We start from the raw sequence: 27332 nt of genomic DNA, 5'->3' as shown, positions 1-27332 counted from the left end.
AAAACCACATGAATGTAAGAGAAACAACTTTTTATTCCTGACAAAAATGGAGAAATGTATTTAAGACACTCAAGAAAATGTCAACCAAAGATTTCATATCCAGCTAATGAATTTCAAAAATAAAAAGGTCAAACTGTCACCAATACACAAAAATTGGAGTGAATGGATATTGCTCCTATAACTCCTTTATATGAAATCTATAGAGAATGAGCTTCAAACAAGAAAAATGGTGAAACAGTAATGTACAGACTGAAGGTAAGCATCAAATATATATTTAAATGTAGAACTAAGACTAAATAAAAGAATACAAATAACTCTTTGATAATGGATATGCAGTGTATCTACTAAAAAAAGGCAATCAAATGCAAAAGTTTTTTTTTTTTTTAAGATTTTATTTATGAGACAGAGACAGAGAGCACGATGGAGAGCGCACAAATGGGGGAGGAGCAGAGGGAGAGAGAGAGAGCAGCAGACTCCCCTCTCAAGGAGTCTGACACCCTGAGATCATGACCTGGGCTGAAGGCAGACGTTTAACCAACTGAGCCATCTAGATGCCCGGGCAAAAAGTTTTATAGACTATTTTCAGTAATCACATTGTATGGTGTTATGCTAATGTTTTCCCCAGATTTTGTGTGTAATATGGGATAAAACAATTTTTAAAAAATTATTTATATATTTACGAGAGACAGAGAGAGAGGCAGAGACATAGACAGAGGGAGAAGCAGGCTCCATGCAGGGAGCCCGATGTGGGACTCCATCCTGGGATTCCAGGATCACACCCTGAGCCAAAGGGAGACACTCAACTGCTGAGCCACCCCAGGTGTCCCAAAACAAATTGTTAGATGATATTCTATCTGTTGAGAGATAGGGCTCTCAGAGCAAGATAAAAAAGATACAGGTGTAAGTTAAGAGATTAAGTCATTACCATTAAACCTTGAATTTGAATAGGTAGTATCACCACGAACTCATTAAGGCATTCAATCTTAAAAGAATACACAGACATGAATCTACACATATGTTTACTAACTCTAGTAACTAATAACTAAAAAACCTAGAAACAATGACCAACCCAGTAGCAATAAGTAGAGCTAGAACACAGATTTTGGTTCTAAAAATACCATTTCCTACCAAAGGAAATTTGGACTTTTTGGAGAAATAACTAAATCTAGGTCTGTAGCTGGAAATGTACAAGATGTGCCAATCTTGTCATACCAGTTAGTATCAAAGACTACTAGGGTTGTGTCAAAAAGACTTGAGGCCAACCTGAAGCAGCTTCCACCAAAGTTGGAAAAATATGGAGAATGAACCAAAACATATATAAAAAAAAAGTTTAGGGGATCCCTGGGTGGCGCAGCAATTTAGCGCCTGCCTTTGGCCCAGGGCGCAATCCTGGAGACCCGGGATCGAATCCCACGTTGGGCTCCCGGTGCATGGAGCCTGCTTCTCCCTCTGCCTATGTCTCTGCCTCTCTCTCTCTCTCTCATAAATAAATAAAAATTTAAAAAAATACTTTAAAAAAATAAAATAAAAAGTTTAAATCTATAAAATCATAATGACATATATTTAAGAAAAATATGGGTCACCTTTGGAGGATGGTAGATTGCCAGTTTATTTTGTAATTAGTGAACTGTGAGAAAGAATAAGCATTTATTTGGAATATCCTAATGAAAGTATACTGCTGGGTGAGCAAAGAATAAGTTTCTCTTTATATAAGTATTCTGACCAAAGAAAAGTATTGGAATTGAAATAAACTAATTCTGCAATACCTAATAAAATACGGATATAAGCCTTAAGCATCAATGACTGTTAATATCACAAAAAAAAGGTAATCCTGCCTTGTGCATCTGTATAGCTAAAGCAGCACCACACCTTTGAGATAGTCTTGCCCCAAACAGCAAAACTGAATCCAATTAAGCATCTAGGTCCAGTTACCAATTTATGGGAAATACAGAGAAATCTACTAAATGACATCATAGAAAAGATATCAGCAAGATCCAGCCTGTGTATCTATATCCACAGCTATAGGGCAAATGATCTGGTGGTTTCTTCAAACTTAACAAGGGTAAGAGTTGGAAGAAAACTATAAATCAAGAGAAATGTAAAAACACATATATTAAAGAAGCAGATCTACAGTTCCATTACCTGGATGATAAAATCATAAGAAGGAAGTGATTGCTATAAAAATTCAAATGAATGGATACTCTGGGGGAGTGGGTCAAGTGAGGATTGTGTTTGGAAGCAGACAGGTAGTTTCTGAAGTAGCAAGTTACAGTGTCCTGATATAAATGATGGTCACAAGGGGGTTGTCTTACAAGAATTCATTAAACTCTCTATGCACTATGTGGTTTTCTGAATTTGTGTTATAATTTTAAATAACAAAGTTTAAATAAACAGATTCATGTTAGAAATCCTAAATTTATTAATTCTAAATTCTTAGAAAAATGCACTAGAGTATATGAAAGGACAAGTCAAAAAGTTCTACAATCTCAGAATATGGAGAGAAATATTTTAACAAGGTCAATGTATAACTGAGGGAAAACTAGAAAGTAAACAAAGTGCACTAAGCTATAGTTTTACTATTAAAAAAATTGTTTCCTCTAATGGTAACAGCATTTTTTGCCTTACTATAATCTTGGGGATTAGAAAGGAGTAAGAATATAATGAGGTTAACTGAAATTAGGTGATCTTTGAAGGCATTATAGCTCCAACTATTCTTTAAAAAGGCACAAATTTCAGAGGAGAAACCTTTTTTTTTGAGAGGAGAAACTTTTGATCTAGGACTTTCTCAGCAAAAGAAACTGATACATGTAGTCAAGCTGTAACTAAAGAACAAAAGATCTTGGAAAATCACAAAGACTTACCAACTCTAAATATAAGTAAAATCTATTCAATTATCGTTCCAATAAAACCAAAAATGGCTGATAAGAATTTGTAGGTTTGGAGAGAGCCCTGTACCCTCTCCTTTCATATACTCTCAATTTTACATAACAAAATCACGAGAAGGGGACCAACTCCGATCATTTTAACTGTATCTAAAAACACCAGACAAGAGGCTGGCTTTGACCACAGCTATAATAGAAGAAAAAGTAAAGAGGGGCTAGACATAGAGGCAGGAAAAAAGGAGAAGGATATAATAATGAGTGTATCTTGTTTATGATATAGATTCAATAAATATTTGTTAATGAAAAGGGAATACAAGAAATTTTAAATTTAGGATCCAAGGTAATGGCAAAATTCTCTAGGTTCTCCATTTTCCGAGAGTCTGATATCATATAGCACTTTAACCTCCTATCAATATGGCCTTTTATATGGGATCCCTGGGTGGCGCAGCGGTTTAGCGCCTGCCTTTGGCCCAGGGTGCGATCCTGGAGACCTGGGATCGAATCCCACATCGGGCTCCCGGTGCATGGAGCCTGCTTCTCCCTCTGCCTATGTCTCTGCCTCTCTCTCTCTATCATAAATAAATAAATTAAAAAAAAAATATGGCCTTTTATAAATGTTTATCTCACTTTGAATATTCAAAATACAGTGAATATTTAACTACCATCCCTAGCTAACTTATCTTTAGTTGCCTCTTTCCTTCTAACATATGCTTCTACATTTTAATTTGTCCTGATCTATGCATTCATTTTTTTCTAAGTAGTCTTCAGTTTTTCTCTCTGACTTGGTGAGGTCTCTACTTTGTTTACCTCCACTTCAATGAGTTCCCAACAAACAGGAATGAATCTCTCTTTGTCACAGCAGTTTAAGCAATCATGCCTATGAAGCCTTAACAATACACAATGGATTTTTTTTTTCTTCAAAGAGAGGGATGGGCTGAAGAAACAATAAACCTTGTAAGAAGAAAATGCAAAGGGGAATGTGTCCAGCCTTGCTTGAGTTAGTGGCATGACTATGTTCATTCAACAAATGTTTATGGTGTGTCCCTTTGTGTGTCCCAGGCAACACAGTTCTTTCTTCCCTTCTCATCTTCAAACTCCAGCTACTACTAAGTGCAATTAAAATCAAAGTGACCAGGGTCCCTGAGTAGCTCAGTTGGTTAAGCATGTGACTCTTAATTTTGGCTCAGGTCACAATCTCAGGGTCAAAAGATCAAGCCCTATATCAGGTCACAATCTCAGGGTCAAAAGATCAAGCCCTACATCAGCCACCATGCTAAACATGGAGCCTATGTAAGATTCTCTCCCTCCCTCTCTCCTCCTCCCCACCCAGTCTCGAATGTGCTGGCTCTCTCTCTAAAACAGTGACCATATCTCCAATTGTCAAGGGAACCACCTTCTTCCTCTTTCCACGATCCTATCAGTCCTTAAAATAAGTACATCAACTTTCTAGAAGACATTATAGGTTCATCCCCAGGATGGGACAATGGATTTTGCGGCAATTTGCTATCTAGTTCCATGTTTCTCTTGTCCAAATTTAAAGTGACAAAGGTACCTACTACCGCATGGTGTCTGAATCTCATCTGCCTCCCATCCCGAACAAGAATAGAGAATTCCACAGTTCAGTGAAGACTCCTCTTTTTCAAAGTCTAGTTATGAGGGGAAATTAGAAAATCCATTTGGCCTTGGATCCAAGATGTATTATTCTCTGATTCAATTTTACCAGTAATTAACCTAATATTTTTATTTTTTTAAAGTAGGCTGTACGCCCAACATAGGGCTAGGACTCAAAACCTCAACATCAAGAATTACATGCTCCGGGAACCTTGGTGGCTCAGTTGGTTAAGCGTCTGCCGTAGGCTCAGGTCATGATACCAGGGTCCTAGAATTGAGCCCCACATCAGGCTTCCTGCTTAGTGGGGAGCCTGCTTCTCCCTTTCCCACATTCCTGCTCGTTCTCTCTCTCTCCGTCAAGTAAATAAATAAAATACTTTAAAAAAAAAAATTATGTGTTCTACCGACTGAACCTGCCAAGTACCCCTAACCTAATATTTTAAATCCTGTGGTATATCTGTGTCCATTTTTCAATTGGTTCAGAACTTCTAGTAGTGTAAAATGATCATCTCCAAATCACACCAACAACCAAAAAAATATGAGTCTGGATCAAGTTAACAGATTAAAAAGAAACAAAACAACAAAACCTAACACAGAAACATACAAACTTCTTTCCCTTTACCATAAGTCAGTGAGGCAGCCAGAGGTACCAGGAATTATAAGATTGGGTTTTTCTGCTATTTTATCATGGAGGGTGGGAGTTTGGTGGCTCAGATTAACAAAAATATGTAACCTCCACACAGGCAAACAAAACAAAGAAACCAAAACCCAAAACCAACCAGCCAGAAGTTAAGATCTTCTTAACCTAATAAATAGCAAAAAAAATCCTTAAGTAAAAATTTAAAATTAGGGCAGGCTGGGTGGCTCACGGTTTAGCGCCGACTTCAGCCCTGGGCGTGATCCTAGAGACCTGGGATCAAGTCCTACGTCAGGCTCCCTGCATGGAGCCTGCTTTTCCCTCTGCCTGTCTCTCTCTCTCTCTCTCATGAATAAATAAAATCTTAAACAAAATTAAAATTATTTAAACCTACCCGATCCTCCCCCAAAATTATGAAGCAGCTTATAGAGGATACAACAAATAAGATTTATATGAACTTAAAATCCCATTTTTTTTTAAACCCTGTTTTATTATGGTACAGTAATCTCTTGTCCTGTTTTAGACACCACAATCCTTTGATGCTCCTGTTTTCACCTACCTCTCATCAAGTACTCAAAAAATATCTGGACGTTAAAAAAAAAAAAAAAAAAAAAAAAGGAAGCCTATGGTCCTCAAATAATTTCTATAAGGACCTTTTTCTATAGTGATTCCAAATAAGTCATCTTCTTTTCTATCAAAAGAACATACACCATCCAGTCTTATTTCTGACAGTGGCACCAAAAGACATTTGTATTGGAAGGCTATGATCAACTTCCAGTATTCAAAACGCAAATATTCACACATCCAACATTTCCATTTGACTATTCTCTTTCCTTCGGATTCCATTATCTAAAACTGTTTCCTTAAATCATATTTAATCCACCAAATCATTGCTAAAACATTTATACATTAACAAACTTCCTAAAATGTGTACTTCAGGACCTTTGGACCCATATTAACCAAATCTTTTTCTTCAACAATCAAATCTCAAACCTTCTCTTTCCACATAATTGTCCTTTAATACTTTATCCCCCTCATAGATCTTTGTTATTTATTGAGTTCTGAAACTGTCAAGAAATCTACATATCCTGGATAGGGAAAATATTTTTCCTCATTGTACTGGTTATATCCCATTTCCTCTGAGGCTTCTGTTCATCATTCTTATTACTGCTGGTCCTATCCAAACAATTCTAAGGTCTTTTCCCCAATCTACTTCTTTCTAGCTGCCCATACATCCAATCTCTTCAAAATAATATGATGGCTTTGGTGTCCAACCTTCATATATGTCAAGTCTCAGTTCTTAAAAAAGCTACCACTCCCTTATTACATAGTCCAAACATTATCAGTTAACCACAACAACTTGTGATTTAATGTTTATCAACTTCTAATGAGAAAGCATTCCCCTTTCATCCTACTGATAAGTAAATCTAAAACTCAAAAGTCAGAAGAAAAGAATTCACATATAAAATGTCTGGCATTTGGTTCATTTTAAAGCACTTGTTATTTCATCTACATTAAAACAATGACCTTCAGTTTTAGGTTAAGAAAAATGATAAATTCTCTAATAGAAAATGTTACATTATCATTTATTCCTTTCAGAAGATCAACCCAATACATACCTCTGCAGAAAATTAGTTTCTTCTGGGTTTATCCAAGTAACAGAGAATGAATCCACTTTATTAAAAAAAAAGAAAAAGACTAAAACATGCCCTACAGACATCAATGACTCAGTATGCCAAAAGGCATAAGATTTAATTGTTAGATTATTTCCTGAAATTTAAAACTTAGGAAGAGGCTGTAGTTACCTCTTTTTGTAGATGAAGTTTGAAGCAACTGTTTGGCTTTGAGGGAAGTACGAGGCAAATTTTTCAGCCTTTGCGAAGCTGTTGAAAAATAAGGAACTGTAATATTTGCCTGGAAGGACAAGATAAAGGCTATAGCTTCTGTAAACCTGAATATTTTAATACATACTTGAAAATTTATCAAGGAACAGAAACCGTACGTACGGTGAAAATATGTTAGAATCCCAGAAGCAGAGGAATCTGAAAGTGATGCTTAGTGCATTAAGTTGGAAAGGAAAAGGGATGGAAATCTTAGTGCAAAGTGCATACTTTCAGAAATAGTTTTTTAAAGATGAGAAAATCTACAAATGTAAACCAATCAAAATATCAAAGAGAAAACAAACCACCAGCAAACATGCTACAGGATGCAAAGAATATAAAGCTAATTAAGTAAAAGTGATGAACACAAGCACACAATATAGAATAAAATAAAAGTAGTACTTGTTCAATGCAAAAAAGCAGACTTTGGCAAAGCAGTTATTGTTAGATGAACTGCCCTAACATAAAACCGTAATCTCCATACTCAAAAAGGAGAAGAAAACTCAGAACTAGGCAGGTTCTCAAGGAAATTGAAATCCAGTGGCTTTAATATACTCATCATCTTGTTATAGAATAAAACCAATTGGTACTTGAGACCTTGGGTAGTAACATATCTGGGCTGTGCAGATGTAACATATCTGGCCTGACAGGGTGCGTGTGTTCGGGGGGTGGTGCATAGTATGTGTTGGAGGAGTCAGAGCTTCTGCTTCTTAAAGTGATCAGTGAGGAATTCTAAGCTTTCTTTAAAACTCCTATTAACTGCAATGAAACTCTCAAAACTGAGCTGTAAGTTGTAGCTCAGAGCCATCCAGAGTTAAAGCTCACTAGATCCATTGAACTGAAACTCCCACACCTACCAGTACAGTTACCTATTTAAGAGGTTCTAAAACGTCACTTTACTGATTTGAAAGTTGGACTCCGTATACCTCTAGGATTTATGAGAGAGAGAGAGAGAGAGAGAGAGAGAGAGAGATCCCACAACCATAACCCGGCCAGTATTTAAACAATCATTGAGTTGACAAAGGAATACTTGATAATATCATCAAAGAGAATTAAGGAGAATTTCTCTTTTGCTCTACTGCTTAACTCTATCAATGCTTTTAAAAAACTATTGTTTTCTCACTGTCTGATAGCAAATATTTTTAAAGAGTAATAAATGCTATTTGATTTCAAATTTTATAGTACTCCACACATTCCTTAGCTAAATAATACAGCAATTCAGCTTAAATATTGCCAGAAGACTACTAAAAACTTCTCCAAACCTGAAAAAAAATCAGTTTTATAATTACCTCATATCTATCCCACAGAAATACAGGATCCTATCATCACTGAATATTCTCTATTTGCATATTCATACATGCTTTCAACCATTCATAGTGTCATTCATTTACTGCTACTTTATTTTCATTCTTTCAAATAGTTAATTATCTACTTTATTTCAGGTACTGTTTTAGGTACAAAGGATTCATTCTGTAGCCAACCAGATTGACAAAATTCCTACTTTCATGGAACATTCTGAAAGGAAAGGGGAAATAAAGTCAAATAGTCAGAAAGTCATAGCAGCTATGGAAAAAACCAAGTAGGGAAGGGAGAGAGGAAATGGGAGATTTAAGTTGCAATTATAAATAGGGTTATTAGGAGACTTTCCTGAGATGATATTTGTGCAAAGATCTGAAGGAAGAAAGGAAGTACACCATACAGATATCTGGGGAAAGCACTACAGACAAAAGGAAAAGCAATGGTGGAGGACTTGAGGTAAGAGTGTGCCTAGTTTATCTGAAGAACAGGAAGTGGAGTATGATTGGAATAGAATAAATGAAGGTTAAAAGTAACCATCTGTATGTACGCTGGCAATCCACAGTACCTATTAACCATTTTTTTTAGTGAGGGCTTAACATCAAATATCATCTATAATCTGTTTTGGAAAGGTCCTACTTATATTAATAGCTATGCTAATGGACTTTCTCCCTCAAGTTTCATGGGTCACAATAATAGCATCTATAACAAGTGAAAACTATGCAATGGTACTCTGAAGAATGAGACTGCAAAAAGAATCAGGCAATATACTCTAAATTTGTCTGATACAACATATCTGATAAACCTGATAAAATGAAATGAGTGATTTTCATACGATACCACATAGTTGTGTATTACCCAAATAAAAAAACTAAATTTTTATCTGAATTATCTTAATCTGATCAGTCTTCTAAAAACAAAAATCATTTTTTAAATGATAAAGTGTAGTAAACTGAAAGTCTCCAAAGTACACTAATAAGAATTCAGTGTGTTAGCTGTTTAAAAATACTCATGGTTTCCCTGGTTTCTCTAATATTTACATAATTCCAAATTAGCAAGACCCTATCATGAAAAGTAAAGATGGTACAATAAAAATATTATTCTCTCATGCTACCATTATTTAGGCCAATGTCTTCCTCCACAAACCAATTCCAAAAGCCTCTGTATTTTTGTTAAACATATACCACCATTTCCCAAGTCATTTTAGCTCAAAGTTTTCTTACTTTAATTCCATTTTGTCATCCCTGCAGTTGTTGATCTCTTCCTTTACATCCCTATTGTCTCCTAAATACCTAATTCAGATCTGCATCACCATATTTTTGGATTAGAACAGTGTCCTTTTGGGTTTCCCTACATCCAATCCTTCCACTTTTCATATACATCAAGGGAGGAGTAGTAGAAGTGCTGTCCCACTCCCCACTGCAGTGCAGACAGTGAGTGAGTGATCAGTCTGTAAGGAATTCAGAATAAAAAACCAGCTTGGTCTTTTTAAAAAGTCATCATCAATGTTCCAGGATTAATAATCAATGTTGGTGATAATATCCTCCCTGAAGAAAATAGTTCGTTGGCCTAAGTTATAAACAACTGCTGCAGATACCGTTGCCTTTTCATAGCATACATGTAAGATTTTTTTTTTGCATACATGTAAGATTTAAGTGAACAAATGTTAATACTTATCTTTTAATGTAAATTGTATTTCACATGAAAAATAATAAAGAGAATTCCCAATTATATGGTCTCCCCTAACATGGGTGGGTTCAGCTACGTGTTTCTTTCCAGAGTAAGTCCATAGAGACGTGAAATCTAGCTCACTTAGCACAGTATGTGCGACAATAATATAGTCCTGTGGTATAATACCCTGTTAATATATTCCTATATTAACACAGCTTAAAAATAAACAGTGATGTTATGGTGATTATAAAGTCAATGAAACAGAATGTGAGTCACTTCAATTCTGTCATACGTGATTAAACTTTTTCAACTGTGAAGACATTTAAAAATAGATTTGATCCCCAAAGGAACTGAGACATGGACAAGATGGCAATTTCTGAAATTTATTGTAAAATGGAATTTTATGAATTTCTGCCAAACTTATTATGTTGATTATTTCCCTATTTGAACAGCAGTTGCTTTGTGGGGGAAAAAAACTTCCCCAATTTAAAAACTGAAGACTATTCTACAGTCAATATGACTGAAGAGAAATTGATAAATCTGGCTATACCTTGTCTTGAGCTTCAAAATGCAAAATCAATTCTGAAGAATTATTGACAAATTGCTAGAAACTAAAGCTGTACTATTCATTACTGTGACAGACTAATATGTAAAAAACATTTTCCTTTTTAAAATAAAAATGATTTAAAAATACTAACCTATCTTTTTTGTACTGTAATGTTATTATTTTTTACTGACAGTTACAAAAAAAGTTCTACAAAAGAATATTTTTCATTTCTCCAGCCATTATTATTAGAATTCATTCTATTTCATTACTATTGAATATAATTTTGTCATCTGGGGAGATGTTAAAAATAATCTCCAGATACCAAATATTAAGCAAGCATAAGCCACTATAAAAGAACATTAATCACTGCCAGGTAAAATGTCCCCTGTTCCCTCTAACCCTACAATGACATTTTGTTCTGAAACTTGTATTGCCTATAAATTCTCAGAGTCACCCTTCAGTCCTCTCCTCCTCTCCACTTCCCAACTTCTCAGTGTTACCAAGTCACATCTTTTACTTCATTAAAAAAAAATTCATCCATATCTCATCACCTCTTGCACCAGTGCCTTTGTTCAGATATTCATTTCTTCCATGACTACACAATAGACTTTTAAATGGTTTCTAGTCTTCAACTTTAATCCATTCTTCATATTGTTACCAGAATGGATTTCCTAAGAAGTAACCTTGACTAAGTCTACCATGGCTCTCTACACTTATAGGATAAAATTCAAATTCCTTAATATATTAAGAAAACTCCCAATCTGTGCCCTATGTATCTCTCTCATCCTTCATCACTGTACCCACTAACCATTCTGCTGCACGCTATACTCTAGTCATACAAAACCACTACAATCGGGGTGCTACTCTTAAGACTTCATTACCAATTCCACTGTTAGGTAAACCTGTCTTTTCTTCATGTGGTCTCATGAGCTCCTCCTGAGCCAGCAGAGGGATATCTTCTTTCCTGAAAACCTCTTTACACTGCTGAGTTTAATGTTTCTCTTCTGTTCCCACAGAAGTTCCTACCAATCATTCCCTGCTATTGAAGGGCATGTGCTGTCTCATTTATATTTATAATCCCATTGCCTAGAACATAGTATATACCAATAATATCTGCTGAATAATTAAGGACACGAGTGAGTGATCACTGGATAAAATCCAGAGATGTGAAACTAAGCATTCAAGATCCTCCATAGTAGAGATCTAATCTAGTGGTTCTAAAACTTGAATATACTCCAGAATTAAGTGAGACACTTCTAAAAAATATATATTCTGGGTACCCATCCCAGATGTATTCACTCAGAATTTACAGAAGTACCAGAAAAACTACATTTATAAAATCTCTTTATAATTAGATAATTGACCCACCATAGACTGCTTGTTCTTAAAAAGAAATTTTACAAATATTACATTCGTTCTTGGATTAGCATATTACACAGACTTATCATGATTTATTTCTTTTGAATTTATATCTCATAATTCTGTAAAATTCAAGTGTAATCTTTTAATGTTTGGTTCCAAGTGAAATCTGCATGAGAATTCCTTCCTCATGGGCCCCAGGGCAGTCTGGTCATGCCTTGGCTACTCCCTCTTCAGTGAGGGAGTCCAGAGTAGTCCAGAGTAGAAAACTGACCATATATCTTTTTTCTGGAGGAATACTCTGTATCCTAAGCAAAAAATATTCTTCCATTTGACTAAATTTAAGTATGTGGATAAATATTACACTGCATTACTCTTTTGTGGTAGTTCACAAATCAAAGTATTTATAGTTCAATAATGCTCCAATAGAGTCATCCAGGAATATTTTCCAAGATGCCTACTCATTTGTAGTTAGGTCAGCATGATGTAATCCAAATAATTATTGGGAGGGAATCAGGGGACTCAAAGAGGGGTGGGAAGGAGGGAGTAATTTGGTTTGGTTTTGCACTTTTCTAGTTATATGCCATTGCACATATAATACATATGGATCTCTGCTTCTCTATAAGAACTGGATTGTTGTGAGGTTCAAATTAGATAATATATGTGAAAGTAAACAATTAAAAATACTAATTAGAGTTTGAGTACTAATTTTTTTAAATCAGCAGTTGTCTTGGGTTTTTTCCCTGTATTTCTGAACCAGTAATTCCTGTATCTTTCTAAAAACTAAAGTTCCCACTGAACCTCTACTCTAGTAGTCTTAGAAAGCAAGGCATTACTTAGTCTTTTGAAAAACTGTCCCTGACAAGCATTCCTTCCTTTAAATGGAGAAACTGAGAAAATGACATACATCCATGACCTCTGCAATGCTCTGGTTTTCTTAAACTTTTTAAGTTACTCACATTTCAAATATAAAAGAAATTGGTAGTAGTTATAAAAATGAAAATATATTAGAACTCTCATAATATTTATACTTGAATGTCAGCATCCACAATAATGCAGCCATAGCAAATAAGCATATAAAAACAGTGATTGGCATAGTACAAGGCAAAAGAAGTGGTCCCATAGGTGGAAATAACAGCAACCTTGCAAAGTTAGGTTCATGCAGACCAGCAAGTAAGAACCAAAGCTTTACCACTTAAGGGCTGGAAAAAATAAAAACTTAAAGAAAAACAAAAATGCAACATCTATTATACTAACCAGTTTATACAAAAAAATAAAAAATACCAATTCATGGATAAAATATGTAAGACTTGCTATTATAATATTTAGAAATAATTCTATATTAAAGTAAAAAGGCTATTATGAAAACAATATATAATACACACACACTCATAGTAATTAAAAGAACACTTACATAAACACATTTCTATGGATCAAAGATAAATGTAAAATTTTAAGTAAAACAGATAATACATTACAAAGTAAAATATGTTAATTTTAAACAAAAGGCTTTAAAATATTTTTATAAAATAACTTTACTAAGTTTTAAACTTGATAATGTTCTAGGTTTACTATTTTCCAAAAATATTTTTGTGACTAGTGTGATTTTACACTAAGTGTTTGCGGCATTTTAATTGTAAATCAGCCTCATTATAGCTATAAATATAAAATAAATATATGTAACTGAAAAAAAAATATGGTACCTTACTTTCTCTTTTACTTAAACACTGTTCAAATACTGAAATACAACACTATGTAACTGCATACATATTTTCTATTTAAAGTAAATTAGTGATTAGAATCTCATTATTTTTCCCTATATATTTTCCTTAATTATCAATTTCTGGGGAAAAAGATAAAATAGTTTCTCTACAGAAAAAAATTCTAGGGAATCAGCAAGTAAATATAATGGTAATACTACCATTAGAGAAGGATAGTAGTTATCACAAAGTTTAAGATACAGTCAATATATTTTTCTACTAACATTTTTAATCTAGGTTCTCAACCTTTTCTATTTTCTTCTATTTTTCTGAAGATTTTTTTTTAATTTCCAAATAGCTTTGAGGTGCTAGAATAGTTCAAATAAAGAACAGACATGGCAGCATAAGGCAACAAACCTGAGTAAAAAAAGTTGGTGCTGACAATTTACTGAATAAAGTAAAGAGAATATGGATTTAGCTACCTTTAACAAAGAGCAGGTAAGCTGTCTGAAGATATAATCATGTAAAGTTTTGAAAAATTCAGAACAATTCAAACTAAGCATAAAAGTACAAATACAAATGATGTTTTGGATTTTCTGGGCATAGGCTATAAAAGTATAGCTTATAATATGCATGATTTTTATTGCTCACTCTCCTTAATGAGACAAAATTTTCTTTCCTGTTGTATTAACATCGTGGATTGCTTTTTGTTTCAGGCAAATATACCAAGGGAGGAAAAAAAAAAAAAAAACAGAAACACAAAATCCTCAAGGGCCAAATTAACTTAATTTGCAGACTTAGAGGCACAGAAGTTATCATTCGCCATTTCAACATAACTTAAGAGTTAAAATTGTAATTTTATTTTTAAAGTTTTTGTGATTCCCTATTTTCTATACCATTTAAGCATTTATGAAATATACCATATGAGTATCATAATGGCAATCCTACTTAAAGTAGTTTGCAAGACCTGGAATACTAGAGTAGTTTAAAATTTAATTTGATTTGGTTCAAAAACATGTTGCACACATCCATCTGAATAAATGAAGGACACAAAATCTCTAGGTAACAATTTTCCACAGTGTCTTAAATTTTAGGGTTCATTTTAATTTCTAGATAGTTTTAAATCTTAGTTCTAAATCATGGATGTGACAAATCTCTCTTGGTAGACTTGGATTCTTGAGCACAATCAACAGGGGTGTGAATCCTAACTTGCCACCTGTAAGTTGTATGATCATAGATAAGTTAATCATTCAAAACTTCTATTTCCTAATTTGCAAAATGTTTTAATAATCGTACTACTAATAATTAATGTTTTAATAATCGTACTACAAAATGTTTTAATAATCGTACTACTAATAATTCTACTTCATAGAATTGTTCTGAGGATTAAACAGGACTATGTATGGTACAGCACAATGTGAGTTTCTGTAATATAAATAATATCATATACAATAGAAAATAAGGAAAAATTTAAATCATTTGTGTTCAAATGTACTTTTTCCTGGCCTGTTTATTTTTGAGTCACCAAGTAACAGCAGTTTAACACAAAATACACAAAGTCAGCTAAACACAATAAAGCCAAGGAAGAGTGTAAGGGAATTAAAAAAATAAATGTTTTCAAAGTTGTATTACTCCATAAAAAAGTTATATAAATGAACAATCAATAACCTCGTATTTGTGCCACTTCTTTATAGCTTTGAGGAAATGAAGGAACACATCACAGCCACCATTTCAAATGGTGACAAAGGAGCTGTGTCAATCAGACCACAACACTGATATGAGTTCTGGGATACCAGGGGTGCATATTGAGCATTTCTAAAATTAGAGAAATAACTGTGATAGTTTGTTTAAACCTGCTTTGATTATGTGCTCATATCTACTGGAGTTAACAAGTAACATTCTTTGGAAAGTGTTCAATTCTTTTTTAATTACCTGTACACTAAAGTATACAGTATCCATCTATTCCCATATCACATCTTGGCTCAGTCTGGCTACTTTGTCTTAGAAGTTATTTCTGCATGATTCTCTCTGATTTTTGTTTATGGTGCATATGTCTCCTTCATTCAATAGACTCAAATCAACCCTTCTTTTCCATCAGGTAACCTTCAACATTTTTAAAAATGAATTTCTGTATTTGCTGGAGTATTTTATTCATTGAAATTTAACATGTTTTGATTATGCTAGTATTTTTTGCAGGATCATTATTGCTTTTTATTAATGTTCTAGTAATAAAGCTGACTGGGTTTTAAGCTGTTTGTTCCAAGACTATTTCCCACAAAAATTTTATCATTTTTAACATGTAGGTTTTTAAGGAATATACATACACACACGTTATGTATAAAATTATTTTTTTAAAACAGGTAGACTTTGCTTATTTTAAAATTCTGGTGAAACTAGTTTCATACAAGTAGGTATCTTATAGAAACAAATTTTAAATTTGAATATAGCTATGATTATAGAAAATAATCGTTACATTTCACTACAGATACGGTTTAATACAGCTATTCAACACAAAATTACTATCTATAATTTTCATTTTCCTTTAAATAACTGATACATAAAAGATACTTACTGGCTGAAGCCTGAGGTTGCATGCGAGGTATTCCTCCATTTGGCACTTGAAAATTTGAGTCACTTCTGCTACTTTTCACTGAGTCAACTTGTGTACTAGATGTTCGGGACAGGTTTGGAAGACTGCGTCTTAGTTTTTCTAGAATAGAATTTAATGAAAAAAAATCAAGCTATTCTTTTAGATGAAAACAGTTAAAATACTAATTGGGATTCACAAATCAAATTATTTAAGCATTCTGCATACTTTAGAACAGTTAACAGGAAGTACATGTCTTATAAAATAAACAACTCAACCTAGGTTCTATAAATGAGAAGAACCTTTAAAAAGAACCATAAATTAAATCAAAATCTATATACAGACCACTTCACGAGTAGGACAAAGCAACGCTAACATAATCAAGTAAAACTAAATTCACTTCTTTGTGTATTCATTCACTAGTAGTAATAAAATGGTAAACTGATTAAACTCTTGATTTACTTTTCTGAAATATAAAACTTTGATAAAAATTGTGTTACTTTCATATGAAATATGAAGGACAATGGTTTTTCCAAAAACATTCTAATTACCTTCATTTTTAACATTGCTTGTCTGTAAATCTGTGGGATGACCTTGAAGTGAAAGGCGAGGTTGTTGTAAGCGGCTAATCATAGGCTGTGGGGACACTCTACTATATTCTATTCCTCGAGCAGGAGATCGTGAACGAGGTGAATTTCTGGGTGACTGCTTAGGTGATGGTCGAGGTGAATTGCGTGGTGATGGTGAAAACCTGTTAACAGCAGGGTATACCGCATGATGCATATTGTCATCTTCATCATCTAAACTTTGCGCATCAAGTTCCTGATCACTAAAAGTACCCCGTCTTGTAGAATTGCAAGATGAACCAGAACTGCGCCGAGATGTAGTGGCTGCATACTCTTGTCGAAGACCTGACAACAATGAATATGTTATTTCATTTCTTTAGGTATATTTTTAAACATTTAAATATTTTTGAAGTTTAAAAGCAAAAGAGTATCCCTGAGAAATCCAAACAGTATAAAGTGTAAAGGAAAATCCCTTTCCACTTGAATCATCTTACACATTCTCCCACATAATGATGCCTAAAACACTTATAGATTATTTTTTAAATGAATGAAATTCTATAAGCCTTTGCCCAATCCAACATTTTCTTCTTGATTTTGAAATCTATATTAGAGGTAGAATCATAAATTTAAAAATATTTCTACTCCTAAAGACAATAATTGAAATTTGAGATCAACATTTAAGAAATGTTGAGTGAAAATAAATACTATCCAACCAAAGAAAAGAATACACCAGTGGATAAATAAACTCCCTGGATACTGAATTCTTGGAATTGATATTATCGATGAAGGAAACTTCTATCCCATCCTCAGGAATTCAATACTTGGGCATAAATGAATTTCAATTGCTTCATGACTCAAGAGACTTCTGTAAAACGAAGCTTAAATTCTAAGCCATCAAGTACAAATTTTCAGAGCAGTCCCCTATGAATCTTGACACCTCCAGAAACACCCAGGGAAATTTAGGCCCTTCAAATAGTATAAAAACTTCTAAAACAGAAACAAATGTTGATATATATTCAGTGAAGAAAAAAATTACTATTCAAGAAAAATAGAGAATTTAGCTAATATTTTGAGCAAGTCCTGCTAACCATGGACAATCTAGTTTAAAATATCTCTACTATTTGAGTAGTATTCAAACTATTATGATGGGTACTCATATTCAGATAGTGCTATCAATATGGTACCCACAGTAGTGGCTGAGAATCACACCAGGGTATCTATAAAACTGCAGATTCCTGGGGCCTTTCTGGCCCTTCAGTCAAGTTACAAGTTTCACTAGTAACTGACAAGTTAGTGTTTCATTACAACAAACATGGTATTAATAAACTCACCTAACAAAAGACAGCAGACCGAAGAAAAGCACTGTTTTAGCTAAGAAAAACACAGATCCCAAAGCAGGCCCTCCAGTACTAGGGAGATCCTAAGGAAGCAACAATCACCATAGGATTGTATGTTTCTCATATTAAAAAAAGAGGGCTTAACCAAGCAACAGCCAAAATCTGTAGTTCTACATTTCTGTTAAAAACAAAACAAAAACCCCCAACTCTGAGGAAACAGTATTTTAAAACAAAAATCATTCATTTAAAAAAACCTAGCATTTTCAAGGAGTATCAGACATATTTTTAGCATCTTGTTTTTTATTAGCTGGAAAAAGAAATATTTGTGCATGTGGATGGCTTAAAAGAAAGATTAATAAGGCTAAAATGTCTTTTACTTATTACCAAAACATAGTATGAAAGTGACAGCAAATAGCTGGTTGAGTTTCTAGCAAAATACTGGGGTCAAAAAATAAATAAATAAAAATTTTTTATATACAAATGTGAAAAGTGCAACTATATAAATAAGAATAAATGGTCATTCGTATAAAAAAGAAATGTATACTATACAAGAATAATACTATCACCACCAACTGACAATGAGAGCCAGGGCATCCATAACCCTTAAAATAGTATGAAAAATTCTGTGCATATGTACATTTTGGGGATGACAGGGATATAATTTTTATTGGATTCTCAAAGGCATCTGTGACCTAAAAAGTTGCAAGGACAACTCTGCAAAGCAATATCATATGCTTTACCTCATTTAATATCATAATTCCAGTTTTCTCAGAAAGGTCTTTTTTTTTTTTTTTTTTTTTTGTAGTCTATACCATATATTCTAAGAGTGGTGACATTTGCCCACAAAGGGGAAAAATTGTTTCCTGGGTATGAAAATAATCTTAGCTATCATAATAATTTATGGTCCTCATGTACATAAAAAGATACAGAGTATTATCTGTGGTATTAAAATTTTATGGTGGGGGGTGGGAGGCAAAAAAAAAAGAGGAAAAAATGTCTGAAAAGGCTCTTTGGGGGGCCAATAATGGAAAAAGGTTGAGAAACACTGGTTTATACTAAGAAAACACAGAGTAATAGAGTAATAACTACTCTAGAGAGTTCCTGCGCAAGTGACATGCAGGGTATGGTTATCAGTCATTGAAGCTGAGTATTACCTGCCTTTCTTTGCTCCTCACCCAACAAACTCTTCTCTATAAAATGAAGTTTGAAAATAAGTTAATGAACAAGCAAGTCTGTATGTTGAATAAGCCTCTGAAATTTCCACATTTCTATTACTATTCCACAACACCGTAAGACCTATTTAATAACCCCAACAAAATTACACCTCAACTGGACCTCAACTTTAACAATTAAAATACTTACTTTCTTCCTGCATCCGAGCTAGAATCTGTACATCGGTTACATCATTTAGCTTATAATTGGATCCAATAGAATCTTCATCTAATTCTGAAGCACTTAACTCACTGTCTATAGAGGATTGTGGGCTGAGTGGAGGATTTCTGTCTGATGAACTTTTCAAATTACCTTAAAAAAAAAAAAAAGATTCGAACTTTGGTGAAACAAAAACTGAATAAGTATCTGTTCTAATTAACTTGATACTAAATCTTTGATTCAGTTCACCATATTTTGCCGTTTCTGTTTATATAATTCCCAAATATTGAAATAAAAAATTAACCTTATTAAGATTGAAGAGGGATGGGGCACCTGGCTGGCTCAGTGGTGGAACGTGTGACTCCTGATATCAGGGTTGTACAATTCGAGCCCCATGTTGGGTGAAGAGATTACTTAAAAAAGTAAAAAAAAAAAAAAAAAAACAAAAAAACAAAAAAGTAAAAAAATCTTTAAAAAAAAAAAAGAGCAAAGAGGGCTGCAGGGACTCCTGCATTTGTCATGGTATAAAAACAAAACATTTTAACTATGAACTATCTGTCTTCTTATGAAACAATTACATTTTTATCATAGTGCCTTGCAAGTAGGTGGTGTTCAATAACATGTTAGAGGATTCGAACTTTTATAAGAAAGCCAATAAAAATGCTCATAAACAGATGAATTTATGATGTGTTTTTTCCTCTCAAATTCATTGTCATTAGCCAACACTATCATCTTTTTTCCCCTGAATAAAAGCATCTACTTTTCCTAAGCAAGAAAACTGTAATTTGAGGAAAATCAAGATTCTTTAGAGATTTAGGAACAAAACAAAAAAAAGAATACTAGGTTTATTTTTCCTACATTATGCCATGTTTACAAAATTCTTTTGTCAAACTAGTAATGAGGATCCAAAGAATCCTCTAAAGTTCTGTAGTGAAGCACAAAGATGGAAAAATAACAAGATAAAAAAAAGCATTTAATCACTCAAAACAAAAGGGGATAGAAGACAGGTCAGAGGAATAAAGGATATACATATCTATGAGTCTAACTTATTTGTAACGAAGTGCTTTCATCAGATCAATTTCTGATGAAGAATAAAATTCCAGCACTGTCACTAATATCTCTCTTTCTTTCTTTCTAGATTTTGTTTATATGAGAGAGAGAAAGAGAGAGAAAGCACAAGCAGGGGGACTGGCAGGCAAAGGGAGAGGGAGAAGCAGGCTCTTCACCAAGCAGGGAGCCCTGACTCAGGCTCAATCCTAGGACCCTGGGATGATGACCTGAGCCGAAGGCAGATGCTTAACTGACTGAGCCATTCAGGTGCCCTATCACTAATATTTCTAATACAGATTTATTTGAAATGCTTGTTTCCCAGAATTTTTTTATCATAAAACTCAGCTTTCACTGAGTGTTGTAATTAATGAACCCCTAAATTCTACACTTGAAATCAATTTTTTAAATATGTTAACTAACAAGAATTTAAATAAAAACTTGAAAAAGTCAGCTCCAACATGAAAGGAACATAAGAAGAACAAAATCGTTAATGTTTATATTATCAAAAAGAACATAGTACATATGAAAAGAAAAGTACTACAAAGCCAGGCTCAAATAGTGTCCAAATAAAATTCTTTAAGTTCAACAAATATTTTTAGTATACAGTCAGAAGTGAAATAATAGCGAGTAACAACTTATATATAAAGCAAACAGCAGGCTCAAAAAAGTCATTAGACTAGAGAAAACACAGGTCAAAAATCTGAAGTGGCTAACAATAACCTTAATTTTTAAAGAAGTTGTAATAATTAGCCCCAATGAAAGCAGCAGTTAGTTACTAGTGAGTGATTTCGGAAGAACAGTAAGCTAGAGAATAACCTTTCAGGTCACAGAACCACAGCAAACATTCTTTCCCGCAATTACAGCAGTCTATCCTTCCCCTATAATTTAGGGCTTGCTCTTTCAGCACATTCACATACAGCCTTACATTATTATTTCAGTCTGATATCAAACCTTATTAAATAAAGCTTAAATTGTTTAACAAAGTAAGTAAAATAAGAGCTCTTATTTTTAGTTTTTACAACCCAAACTATTCAGTAAACATCTACTTGTTTAAAGAATCAAACTTGTTAATCTAATCAAGCAATATCTAAAAACTCTTAAGTACATGCCAAATAAAACTTTATGGACATAATCTAGTTTATCTGTATCCCTGGTGCCTAGAATAGTACCTAATGCTCCTCACTGATATTTTTCTCTAACCACTTAAAAGTTTCATAAATAAAAGAACTTAAACAACTGATGATTAAGTTATTTTTTGCGGCAGGGCAGTAAATTCTTTTAATTATTCCATATCATTTTCTCCTTACCTGAATTTCCAGGAAGTATTAGCTGTTTGACTATTGGAGGTCGGACTGGGGTTGAGGATGGAGAATTGAAACCACTGCTGTATGGGCTACTTGCATTCGGACTGTAAGGACTCGTGTAACTCATGGAGTTGAAAGGATTATTATATAAATTCTGCCTCTTGAGAGCTGTGTTAATGAGAAGGGGAGAAATCAAATTTAATAACTGAGAAAAGTTAATATTTTACTTAAAAACTTTTCTTAATGGGAAATTCATTAAGTCATTATCTCAATTTAAATACAGAAACCTAAAAAAATAAAATAAAAAAAATAAATACAGAAACCTTATTGTAGTGGGAGAAAATACATCATATTAAGAATTCCAACAATATCTTCTATTGTACTACACAAAACAGCAGCCACCACAAAAAACAAAAATAGTATCACAAGGATATCATCTCAACAAATTATGAGCCTTTAAATTAATTTACTCCTGTCTTGTTAGAAAGTTTCTTCCAACTGTATCAACCCCGAATAGCCTTAAAAAATAAAATGAATGAAAAAAGTATATTTGTGTTTTCTCATTTTTCAGTAACAAACATGTATTGCAAAGAAAAAGGGGGGAAAGCCCTCTATGAAATAATAAGATTTAAAACAGTCTTTCCAAAATTTGGATTTTTTGAAAAACTTAAGCAATACTGACTACTTAGTCCAGGTTAACGTCAAACATGTGAGAATTCTCTTTTTAAAAATAAAAAGTGGGATCCCTGGGTGGCGCAGCGGTTTAGCGCCTGCCTTTGGCCCAGGGCACGATCCTGGAGACCCGGGATCGAATCCCACGTCAGGCTCCCGGTGCATGGAGCCTGCTTCTCCCTCTGCCTGTGTCTCTGCCTCTCTCTCTCTCTCTGTGTGACTATCATAAATAAATAAAAATTTAAAAAAATAAAAATAAAAAAAAACAAAAATAAAAAGTTTCCCCTTTACCCTAGTTTGACTCAAGAATACTTCTGCCAAAAAAGGAAAAAAAAAAAAAGTATGCTATACATGCAAAATTACAGAAACAATAAAAAGTAGAAGATATTGAGTGTAATTATATACAAGAAAAATCAATACTTAAAATAGTATTTCTTTCTTCTATTCTAAAATCCCTAGCTTATTCAATATTTCTGACCATTGGCAAAGCAAAATGTAGAACAGTTACACAAATGTGACATGGCACTATTTTTCAGAAGGCTTACAACCAACTAGTGCAGGCAGAAAAAAAAAAAAAAAACAATGATTTTGGGACAAAGTGAAATGAGTACAATCATAAAGGTGCAAAGGGCTGTGGAACTTTTGAGATAGAAGTAATTCATAATAACAGAGAAACTAGGTAAGGCCTTTTGGAATGAGGTGCTGGAGCAATCTTGAGAGGATGAGCAGCAATCTGACAGACCACTGAAAATGAGGCAAGTGTGGACTTTCACCCGTGTTTATAACAGGAACAAAAGCAGTGCCTTGACAATACACAGTGTGTTCAGGGAATAAGACTGAGTAACACAGAAAGGTCAAGCACATAGGAAATAGGAAAACACGGCTGGGCTAGGTTCATGGAAGTCCTGGAAACAATGCTCAGGAAAATGAACTTTATTCACCATCGGTGAATTTTGAGCAAGAGAAATATGATGCAATCAGTTTAGGAAGAAAACTGATGGACATTTTTATGTTGAATAGGTGAGACTGAACTAGGCAACAGAGGTGACAATATTTAAAAAAAATGGGTATTAAAAACTAAAAGGATTGCTAAAGGAAAAAAAAAGATGATGACTAAAGTTTCTGGTTTGCCTACTAGGCAAAGCAGTGCTTTAGAGGAGGAAACATTTTCTGTTGAGTTGGATGGTGTAGTAAGTCGGACACTATGGTTTTGTCTATATTCACCATGAGACAATATGTCACACTTAAACACATTTAATATGTAGCATAATCTCAGCAATACCAACCTGAGCACAAATTGGGGTGCTAATTTCTTTCCCTTTACTCTTTAATCTCCTTTTAAGCTTATTCTGTTCTCCTTGGTTATTCGTTTAATCAGTAGCATTTGAGGTCCTCAGCCCTTTTATCTTCTGATCCTGTGTCATATTCCTTCTCCTAAGAAATCTCATTCATAACCCTGACATCAATTATCTCTATTCCAAAAACAGCCTATTATTTATATCTCCAGTCCTAAGTTTACCTGGCTTCGGTCCCATGTGTGCTGCCCATTTAATGTCTCCCCTATGGGTATGGCAAATATACCTCAGGGCCAAAATTTCCAAATTTGAACTCATGATTTTCCCACTAACACTGAATTCTCTTCCTGAATTTCTTACCTGAAAATAATTAATAACATTCATGCAACATGCAAAATTACAGAAACAATAAAAAGTAGAAGATATTGAGTGTAATTATACACAAGAAAAATCAATACTTAAAATAGTATTTCTTTCTTCTATTCTATTCTAAAATCCCTAGCTTATTCAATATTTCTGACCATTGGCAAAGCAATGAAAACTAGATCATTGTTGATACTTCCTGAAAAACTAGAAAAACTAGATCATTGTTGATACTTCTCCCTCATTTCCTCAAATCTCATTCATTCATTTTTCCTATCACATCTTTTCATCTTCACTACCATCAACACATGCTGCCTGGCTGTCATTACCAACTTCCCACAAAAGCACCCTAGGTTCATTCACTTTTGGCTTTCTCCAATTTACCCTCCATAGCTGTAGCTAAGCAGGACCTTAACCAAAATGCAAACCTGGTCATGTCTTCCTGACCATATACACCACACCCCTGAATAAAACCCTCCAATATCTTTCCATTGCTTTTAGAATAAAGTCCAAAACCTTTAACATAACCTATAAGGCCTTGCAAAGTCTGGCTCCTACCTATCTTTCTGGTCATATCTCACATCTCTCCCTTCCTTAGTTTTCTCCAGCCAACACTCTGGCCTGTTCCAGGTGTTCATGTGTGGGCCATTCCCATGCTCCCACAGAGCCTTTAAACATGCTGTCTTCTCTACCTCGAATACCTTATTTCCTCTTTCACCTTTCCCCTTCAATCACTCATATTTTCCTGAAATACGGTTTTTAAAAAATATTTTATTTATTCATGAGAGACACACACAGAGGCAGAGACATAGGCAGAGGGAGAAGCAAGCTGCCTGAAGGAAGCCTGATGCAGGACTTGATCCTAGGACCCCAGGATTACAACCTGAGCCAAAGGCAGATGCTTAACCACTGAGCCATTCACGTGCCCCCTGAAATATGTTTTTTTTTTGTATGTTTATTTATCTATTGTCTGCCACCCCATTAGAATATAAGCTCTGGTCTATTTTATTCATTGCAATATCCTCAGAGGGAACAATAACTAGCATATAGTAGGTTATGAATATATAGTACTGAATGATGAAAATTCCTAACTGTAAAATATACTTAAATTATTTCTAAGATGAGATAGAGTACTGGAAAATTATTCCTAAAGATATTTTTAATAAAGGTCTAAATAATGACACATAGAGAACACACTGTGTTCTAAAGGTCTAAATAATGACACAGAGAACATGTGTTTTAATAAACAAAATACGCAATTTTTAAGTACATGGCTGTCAAGTAAACACAAGCAGACACAAGACAAAACAAAACCAACAAACAGAAAACCTATTTAAGATTAGTAACATCAATTCCTCACTATATAAGTATTCCAAAAAAAATAGTAACATTCTGAAGAGATTGAGAGAAATTCCAAGAAGGAGTCAATAATACTTTTCCTACATTTCTACCCACACTGGCATGCTATATTAAATACCATAGTGACAGACACATTTTGTCAGCTTTGTGAATGCTATTAAACAAAAGAGCATAAAAGCAATCTGAACTAAAATGCCAAGTTAAAAACAAAAAACAGTAACATTTGAACAGGGAAGGAAAATGAATACATTTACTAAATACCTACTATGAGCCAGAGAAACTTATTAGGCTCTTTTATAAACATTATTGTCTACTCCTTAAAATAACCTTACAAGGTTCATCATTCTTATGAGAAAATTGAGTTCACACAAGTTAAATAGTGCTAAGAGTCACTCAGTAACAAAGTGCTAGAACGAGAATGAGGTCTCTTAGGTTTTCGGCCTGTACCTTCCAATCACATCAGAATTTCCCAAAGGTGGTGAGATGATTTTAGATGATACCAAGCCTGTATTTTCATAGTTATTTGTTTTAGCTTGTATTGGGAGAAGAAAACCTACTGTATAAAACCCATTATTTCATGGATATTACTTTCTTAAGATTTTTTATTTATTCATTTGAGAGAGAGAGAGTGAGAGAGCATGCATGCAAAAGCAGGGGAGAGGGTCAGAGGGAGCAGCAGACTTTCAGCTGAGTAAGGAGCCTGTCTCTGGGCTCAATCCCAGGACCCCGGGACCATGACCTGAGCTGAAGGTAGGCCATAACTCACTGAGCCACCCAGGTGCCCCCATGGATATTATTCTTTAGGATGAAGAAAAATAAAAATGAAAAGATTGGGAGGAAAAAGCTATTAAGTAACAGCACAGGGTTATGTACATGACATGCTCGCACAATGAGACTCAAAAAACACTACCAACCAAAGAAGCGCCTTCCTAAAAACATACCTGCTCATCATTTACCTGGTTTTTTTTTTTTTTTTTTTTTTTTTTTTTTTTTTTAATTTATGATAGTCAGAGAGAGAGAGAGAGGCAGAGACACAGGCAGAGGGAGGAGCAGGCTCCATGCACCGGGAGCCCGATGTGGGATTCGATCCCTGGTCTCCAGGATCGCGCCCTGGGCCAAAGAGAGGTGCTAAACCGCTGCTCCACCCAGGGATCCCCATTTACCTGTTTTTGATTAAAGAAAAGAGATGAATTTACAAGTAAAATTACAGACATACCTGACATAGTTTGATCAAGTTTGTGGATAAGAGACTTTTTAGCACATTCAACATCAGGACTTGGGTAATCCAAAACTTGCCTGCACCAAACTAATGGACTGACTGATTTCTGCAATGGTGTTAGTTTTTTCTTTGGTGATGAATACAGCCTAGAAGAAAACAAAAACAAAAAAAGAGTAACATTCATTATTAAGCACAAGGTTATAAGATAGAGATCCTTTCGGACAGATTTAAATTGGGAGGGGCAGCACTGTAGGTGCCAAGGAGTATCTTTAAAATCATCCATATTTTACTTTATACATAAAAAGAAAATGATACTAAAACAAGCAAAATTAACCCAAATTTCAAATATTAAATAAACCCAAATGAAACCGACTGTCCAATCCTAAAATATCTTATTTTTCTGTTACTCTCCTTACAAAAACTATGGACAAACATCTGTCTTTACAATAGTTTTTTCTGTTTTCAGTAGTATTGGACCAACTCCCTAATACAACCATATTATTAAATATTATCTAGGAGACAGAATGAAGAGATAGTTTTCCACTTCCCAGTTCTCTTCCTACCTCAAACCACACAAAAACCTACCACTAGTAATTCATTCCTTTTAGTTAAGCAGTACCCACTCT

At 34.1% G+C, this 27332-nt stretch overlaps 1 protein-coding gene across 2 annotated transcripts in view; it reads right to left on the bottom strand.

Annotated features, from left to right (window-relative positions):
• Window positions 1-27332, bottom strand: part of SLAIN2 (SLAIN motif family member 2) — a 76675-nt gene that overhangs the window by 23288 nt on the left and 26055 nt on the right. The window contains exons 2-7 of one of the 2 annotated variants that reach the window (XM_072774979.1): window positions 26704-26852; window positions 21802-21966; window positions 19436-19597; window positions 16722-17081; window positions 16156-16293; window positions 6936-7013 (exon numbers count right to left, since the gene is read on the bottom strand). In XM_072774979.1, the coding sequence (XP_072631080.1) occupies window positions 6936-7013; window positions 16156-16293; window positions 16722-17081; window positions 19436-19597; window positions 21802-21966; window positions 26704-26852 (1052 nt within the window). The remainder of the gene's footprint in view (window positions 1-6935; window positions 7014-16155; window positions 16294-16721; window positions 17082-19435; window positions 19598-21801; window positions 21967-26703; window positions 26853-27332) is intronic. The other variant, XM_072774980.1, reaches the window with a different exon arrangement.

Source organism: Canis lupus, chromosome 14, assembly GCF_048164855.1.
Source record: "Canis lupus baileyi chromosome 14, mCanLup2.hap1, whole genome shotgun sequence".
Lineage (NCBI taxonomy): Eukaryota > Metazoa > Chordata > Mammalia > Carnivora > Canidae > Canis > Canis lupus.
The sequence above is the reverse complement of the archived record's forward strand: the minus strand, read 5'-3'. Positions and strand labels throughout refer to the sequence as shown.